At 35.3% G+C, this 8,165-nt stretch overlaps 1 protein-coding gene across 5 annotated transcripts in view; it reads right to left on the minus strand.

The window, feature by feature from the left end:
• KCNT2 (potassium sodium-activated channel subfamily T member 2) overlaps nt 1–8,165 on the minus strand; it is a 271,111-nt gene that overhangs the window by 67,521 nt on the left and 195,425 nt on the right. For all 5 annotated transcript variants that reach the window (XR_002771293.1, XR_002771292.1, XM_012813477.1 and 2 more), the window contains one exon: nt 5,325–5,436. Coding sequence is in view for 3 of the 5 variants with exons in the window: in XM_012813477.1 (XP_012668931.1) it covers nt 5,325–5,436 (112 nt within the window). In the remaining 2 variants the exon portion in view is untranslated. The remainder of the gene's footprint in view (nt 1–5,324; nt 5,437–8,165) is intronic.

Consider the following 8,165-nt stretch of genomic DNA (forward strand, 5'->3'; position numbering starts at 1 on the left):
AAAGATCACAGCAGAAATAAATAATATTGAGACTTAAAAAATGCTAAAGATCAACAATATGAAAACTGGATGTTTTAAAAAGATAAAATTGGCAAACCTATAGCTAGACTAACTAAAAATGAAAGAAAGAAGACCCAAATAAATAGTCAGTGATGAAAAAGGAAACATTTCAACTCATACCACAGAAATATGAGGAATCATTAAAGACTATTATCAATGACAGCATGCCAACAAATTGTGAAACCTAGAAGAAAAGGATAAATTCCTGGATACTACAGCCTCTGAAGATGGAGCCATGAAGAAATAGAAGACCTGAATAGACCAACAGTGAGGGTATAATCAAAGGAGCCTCTCATCAAAGAAAACCTTAAGCTTGTTGGATTCTACCAAACATATAAGAAACTAATAACAGTTCTACCCGAAATATTTCAAAAACTTGAAGCTGAAGTAACACTTCCAACTCATTGCCAGCATTACCCCGTTACCAAAACTAGGTTTAGACAGGAAAACAACAAAAGAACTATAGGACAATATCCCTGATAAACACAGATGCTAAGCAAATGACTAAGAAATCAAATTCAACAACACATCGAAAAGATCATTTGCCATTATCAAGTAGGATTCAGTTAGGAGTGGGAGGATGCTTCAATATATGTGTATCAAACATGATACATCATGTCGAGAGAATCAAGGACAAAACAACGTATTATTACAAAAGATGCAAAAAAAGCATTCAATAAAACTCAACACTCTTTCTTGATAAAAACTCTCAACAAATTGAAACATACTTCAACATGAGAAAAATCCTTATATGATAGATCAGCCCACAGCTACCGTTATATGGAATCAAGAAACACTGAAAGCCTTTTCACTGAGATATGGAACAAGAAAAAGATGCCCTCTTTCACTACTTTTTACTGACCATAATAGTGGAAGTTCTAGAGAGAAAATTCTGGCAAGAAAAAGATATGAAGGGCATCCAAATTGGAAAGAAGGATATCAGATTAACCTTGTTTGAGGATGATATGATCTTACAGTTAAAAGAAACTAAAACTTGAGTTCAGAGACAGATGAAACAGAAAACAATGGACAAACTCAAGATAGCAATTAGAAAAAAATAATTAAGGAAATATCAAGAAATACATACATTCCTCAACAAAAACATAGGGGGATCTTCATAAGCATTCTTCACATCATGTTATAAATCAATGATCCCTCTAAGTTTTCGGTTTTTTCATAAAGGAAGATATTGTGGTAATGGGATTCAGAACACATTACTACAATTTATATCACCTTGGCATTTGTGAAAATAGTGGAAGCAGGACCTTCTCACTCCTCCCTGAAACAGTCCATAAGCACTAACTGACCTATTCCTGAACATAGGTCATATGATTCTCATTCCAAAGGAGTTTTCCCTATACCCACCCAGAGGAAGAGAATGTCCTCATCTCTGAAGACACACAGACACAAAGAGGAATTTGAAAATAAGCCTTGCAAATTACCCCCCATTAGACCACACTCCCTTTACTCAAGTCTGCTCTTCATCACACTTAAGCATAAAAATACTCAGTTTTCCTATTTCTTTGAGTATTTTTAGTTTTCCTATTTCTTTGAGTTTTCATTTTTGAAGACTCTGTGTCATATAAAACTTAGGTAAAATAAATCTATTATGCTTTTCCCCTGTTAGCTTGTCTTTTATTATGGAGGTCTCAGTTATGAACCTTGCAATGAGTGAGAAATATTCTCTCCCTTACAGTGGAAACTCTGCAGTGAGTTGTTACTTCCAGAGAATCTTTACAGGGTATTAATCCTGATCCCCGTGGGGATTATATATTTATTAAAATGCAATGTCTACAAGAAAACACCAAAGCATGATTATCACACAAGTAAAGCAATAGGGGCCAACACAGTCTTATATTCCACACCTCACAAATCCTATTACTTTTTAAGTTTAATGAGAACCACTAAGTAGAAAAAAAAGTTTACAAGCAGTCAAGCTGGTGTTTGTTCCTAATTAAAAATCTTAATGGTGATGGATTTAAAAATGATGAAGGCTTCACCCAGGAAGGTGCAGGCAGAGTAAAATGATATTCCTAATTATGTTTAGAAGAATAAAAATCCACATATATTCCAGCCAAATAGATGATGGTATTAAAAATATATTTAAATATTGGAAAAAAATAAGATCAGTTTTCTAATCCTAAAAATGTCTCATGGTACTCAGAATGCAAATACAGAAATATAATTAAGCAGCAAGTTAGCTGTATTTTCATACCAGGAAATATTATTGATTAAAAAAGCCCTGTTTGTAAATGAATAGTTACCATATCACTGATGACACGTGAATGGTCTTATAGGGCTGCAACAACAAAGTACTATCAACAGGGTGATTTAAGCAACAGACATTTATTGGCTTATAGTATGAAATCAAGCTGTTGGAAGGATTGGTCCCTTTGAAGGACTAAGTGAAGGATTTGTTGCAGGCCTTTCTCCTTAGATTATAGAAGACTCTCTTCTTGGTTTCTATTCATGTTGTCTTCCCTTTATGTGGGCTCATCTCTGTGATGTCAAGAGCCCTGAATTAGGGCCCACTCTAAAGTCCTCCTTTGAAGTTGATCCTCTGTAAAGACCCCATTTTCAAATAAGAACACATGTTGAGGTATTGAGGGTTAGGACTCCAACACACCTTTATCTTGGCGGGGAAGTGACCCCAAATACAGAAGACTAAGAAGTTTCTATGTGATAAAACCATAATTTTAATGGATAAAATGGGTAAGAGTGATCAAACTTATTTTCCTTGCCTTCATTACATCTGCCAGGGGTGTCCAGCTTTTGGCTTGTGTAGCTGCATGCTGATTTTGTGAGGACATTTTTTGCTTATCTGTGGTGTTGGATATCACTAAAAGCACACACAGACCTTTTGTTTTGCTAATCAGCTTTTATTAGTCTTTGTTTGTTTAATGTGTGGTCCATGACAACTCTTTTTCTTCTAAAGTTCATCAGAGAAAAAGAAAGGTTGCACAACTCTGAAAACCATTGATTTATATTCTACCTCCTCCAGCCTCTCTGTTCATGAATGACTTGGAAATGTACTAGAGACTGTCCTTTAGTAAACCTGAAGTTGTAAATCTCTTCTCTGTCATTTCGGTATGGATGCAAATCTTTGAAAACCTATATAAACTCCTAGAGACTCTTTCATGCCAGGAATGACTTTCTTACTGGCCTTGGAGCTATCCTTTTGAAATATGAACTTCAAGGAGAATGGTGACATGTATCTCCGTCTCTGAGAGTTTAGCATAGGTTTCTGGCTCTAAATTGCACCTTCTTATTTAATGAAAAGTTATGAAAAGTTTTGTTTTTTTTTCCTTTGGATAAATAGATGGATGTAATTGACTGACAAGTATCCCCTATATTGTTCTTTTTCCCCCTTAAGGCAATAAAGACACAACCATGTAGACACATACACTCACAACTACTGAAAGTATCTTCCACAATTATGACCTTGCTACATCAACTAACTGGCTTGGCACCAAACTAAATATACAAAATGAAATATTTATTAGTGACTATATAAAAAACTTATAATCATGCTTTTAGTACGTTTATTTGATATGAATTACAGTAGAACCTGTAATACCCAAAGGATTGTAACAAACAATCAAAATATGCAGGTTGCCAACATAAGGAACTAGGCCTACTGCTCTGACATGCACATGTGATGTGTGTCAATCTATGAAAATCAGGTCAACTTGAGGAGGTGGTCAATGTGGGGAAGTGGTCAACTATGGAGGCTTTGCTCTATGTGCCAAATGCTGGCTAAGTGTTTTGCTAGAGTATGTGATATAATCTTATAATGATCCTATAACTATTTTCCAAATAAGAATTACAAGGCTATCGATGGGTAAATAATTTACCCAGGTTCCATTCCTCAAAAATAGTGGAGAATGGGACAAGTCTGACTATGGACCCCAGCTTCTTCATCACCAGGTGACTCTACTTCACTGGTCTTGAAGGAGACCATACTACATCATGCCAGCACTAGTTCCAACTAAATTTCTACTTACTGGGTTTGCTGTAGATGCTGTGCCAATTTAGCTCTGCTTGCCACCCCTTCTTTGTTGTTATGTAGCATAATAGAAGTTCTGAAGCATAATGGGCATAAATGACTTTGAATTTCCCTTACTCAATTGACTTGATTTCTATGTAATCTAGAAAAAAGTTATTTAACTTGGTCTCAAACTCAGTTTCCACATTTGGAAGCAGGCCAAATCAATTTTCCTATGCATATGAAAGAGCGGATAAGGATCTGCTATTATAATGTACATAACCAGCTTTAAAACTGGAAATAAATAAACAAAAGCGCAGAAACAGCCTTGCTCAACGGTATCTCTCCCAGTAGTTAGGTCAGCAACTGCTGTGAGACCTAATCAAATAAAATCAGTACATAAAAGAAAGCACTAATCAGAAACGTATAAGGCATTACTTTCTCTACCTCTTATCAACAATGAAGGCAGCCTAGATTAAGATATTTTTGCATGTATGAGATTGAATCATTTTTTCCCTTTACATACAATTTTCCCAGCATAGGAATATTAAATATTAAATGATAACTAAATACAAAAATCATCTACCCCCACACTCGGCCTGGACAATGAAGGTAGAAACCAAATATTTCTCTTCATATAACATGACTTTGCAATTCCACTGTCTCCTGAATCAAGTGTCTGCTTGGAAATACCCTCATTAAATCAAAATTCTTATTCCTAGTAAATTTCAACCTTACTTTTCTTCCCTTTTACTGTCAGGCATGATCAAAGGTTTCTTGAAGAGGCCATCTCCCTTACCTAGGGAAGCAATACACTTGGCTTTGTCTCAGAATGTGTTAGTGACATTTGGGAAATCACCTTTCAACAAAGCCTATAGCCTTTCTAAGACCTTAAGGTTTTTTGCAAATTACAAAGCACTTTGTAAATACAGACTGAATGAATAGAAAATCACTTAGAATATTATTAACATAACTGGCATTCATTATAAGTTAGGTCATACATTTCTATTGCATTTAATTCTTTCAAAATTATATTTTTAATTTATGATTAATAATGATACTACAAAATATCTGTATCATATTTACTAGTGATAGAAATGGTTCTAATCCATCACCTCACATTTTTAACAAAGGTATAAATTAGAATTTTATTCCCCAAATAAAAATTCAAAACAGCATTTTTATTTTTACTACCTCATAAGACATTAGTAAAAATATTTCTGTAGTTATTCTTTGAACCCAAATGGTTAAATCCAACTTTTACAACATCAAGTCTTACCTTTTCCAGTTTTGAAAGAGCAAGAGAATAACAGTCTTTGGCTCTGAATTGCATGAATCTCATGTTGGCTGGATGAGTAAGCTCTGTGATAATACTGAGACTGGAAAACAACCTACATTTCAAAAAAACATTTGCATTACACTAACAATCCAATATGGTATTTTTTATAACAGCATATTTATAAGTGAGTGATTCCTAGCCTTAGGCATAAAACTATATCCAATTACAACAGCAGGCAGTGCCACATAAAATGTTCTGTATAATGCATGAAAAATGAAACACTATTTTCCAAAGAATATTTTAACCAACATTTTAGCACACTAAGAAAAATAAATTTGGTGATTTGGCTTTTATTAGACATTTTCTCTGTATAATTATGAAACAGCATATAAAAAAAATGCAGTGAGCTGATTTATGAAGTTACAGGGTTACTTTGTGGATAATATTGAAACAGAAATTTGTAAGATAAATATGTTGATTGGCAAAAAATTTTATGTGATGGGTTTCCTGTCCATTATGTTGTTCTCTGATGTTTTATTGCTTCCTGTTTTCATAATACACAATTTTTAAATGTCAAATCTTGCTACAACAAATTCCTCTGAAGAGGAAATAATTTCTAAAAAATCTCACTGTAGTGACTTAGGGACAAGGAACTGATAGTGTCCGTACAAAGTATCCTGAGAACTGTCTCATGGATCTTCATCAGCTCTCTTCCCATTTCATGTCCCTCAACCCCAAATATTTACATAAACAAGTACACATACACACAAACTCAGGCAAAATTTTCTCCCCCAGAGAAAAGGGGCAAAATAATACCACAATAAATACTTTGTTATATTTAGTTTTTGTTATCGATGGTAGGATACTTACCTGATACCTATGTATCACTAGTAGCTTTCCTGGTTCAAATTTTGAGATTCTCTGTAGTAACTACTTCTTCTGATCATTAGCTTTGTTTTCTACGATGTGTCTTTAAACTAAGTAATAGCCACTTAAAATTCCCATCATTACGTTGAACCCATCCCTTAAACTCAGGGACTAGATATGACTAAAAATATCCATATTATAAATAGCTTGTTTGTGCTTCAAAAACATTATCAGCTTTGTTCATTCCTGTAGTGAGGGTGCTGTGCCTTCTGAGAGCTTGAGTTTCTTTTAAGATGGGTTTCCTGTCCCTGGACCCCAGTGCTCCAGATGAGCTTTAGCTTTCCTCAGGTCTAACTCCCTATGTTGATTGGTGATATTCCAGGACTGCTCCATCCCATCAGGAAGAGTGGACATGCCTGCTCAATCAGCAGTCTGCACGGACTATTCCCTAGCCTATGGCCAAAGCTTCCCTGATCACCTGACTCTCAGGTCTGCTCCCACTGGGCTTTAGTCACCATTCTAGTTAAGACATTAAAACATTCTTAAGAACAGTTTCGTCAGTTATCTCTGAAATGTGTATGCCCACCTGGCCACCTAAATGGACTAGTATTTGGGACTTAATAATCAAGGCCTTTGAGAACTATGATATCATTGGGTATTCTGGGAAATCCTCTAATGAGGAGGAAATATAGCCAGTATTGTACAGCTTAATCCCCATTTTGAGAACAAATATTATTGCATTTTTTATTTAATTGCAATAATTGTGATTGAAATAGTTATCAGCAAAACATAATATAATTTATTTTGCTGATTTTTTAATGTTAGAAATATTGCAATTTTATTTGTGCAATTGATCACTGTTTTCAATAGTTCCGTGATCTTGAACTGGTTAAGGACATTCTATCAGATGCTGAAAAGAAGGGCTATCTCAAAGTTCAGAGACGAGGCTTATAAACCACTTAGCACAGTGTCTGACAGCAATCAGTACTGTTTCTTAGTTGTAGTGATATTACTGTTTTCTTTTTTTGCAGTTTTTGGCCGGGGCTGGGTTTGAACCCACCACCTCCAGTATCTGGGGCCGGCGCCCTACTCCTTTGAGCCACACAGGCACCGCCCAGATATTACTGTTTTCTTAACCTTTTTTCCTTTTCTCATGTTGGTGTTTCTGCCTGAAGAGGAATTTCTTTCCTGGTGACTTTTCTTCTCGATCTCTATATTTTGAAATCCCAACCATTATTTAATGTTGCTCTCAAATTTAATTAAAATAAAATTTTTAGATATTTTCAAGTCCGAATCTTTCTCTCCACCTTGACTCCTTGGTGGTGTGCGTATACTCCATACTGTCCCATAGAGCTCTGCAGCTGGTTTATTCCTGCTTTAGCCGTTCTACTAAATGGTGACATCTAGAAAGGTAACGTTTTCTCTCAGTGATAATTCACCTTACGTTCCTTTAAAAGTCTTCATTAAAACAGAGAATTTCTCAATCCTTATGTGCATTTGAGATATGTGGTTTAGTAGATATCTGATATCTGGATGAAGAAGGTATTGAAATTAACTAGACTAGTTTATAGAGAAATAATGCATTATCTATATCCCACATACTTCCTTTTAGCAGTTCTATACTCCCCACTAAAGTCACCAGTGACAGTACATTCAGTAAATTAAAATTATTTTCTTAGAAACTCTCAAAAAGGCAGAAAAGTGGCCTGATGGGAAAATATCAATTTACTATTGGAACAACAAATTCCATCAAGTAGGCCTAAGAAATGCCACCAACTACCAAATCCCACACCACATGAAAGTTTCAAAAGCATTTTAAGAAATATTTTAAAGACCAGGTGCCATGACTCACATCTGTGATCTAGCACTCTGGGAGGCTGAGCCCGGGAGAATGCCTGAGCTCACTGGTTGGTGACCAGCCTGAGCAAGAACGAACTCTGTCTCTAAAAGAGTCAAGTGTTGTATTGGGCTTCT

The sequence above is a fragment of the Otolemur garnettii genome, unplaced genomic scaffold (assembly GCF_000181295.1).
Source record: "Otolemur garnettii isolate 467f Iridium unplaced genomic scaffold, OtoGar3 scaffold00265, whole genome shotgun sequence".
NCBI classification, from domain to species: Eukaryota; Metazoa; Chordata; class Mammalia; order Primates; family Galagidae; genus Otolemur; species Otolemur garnettii.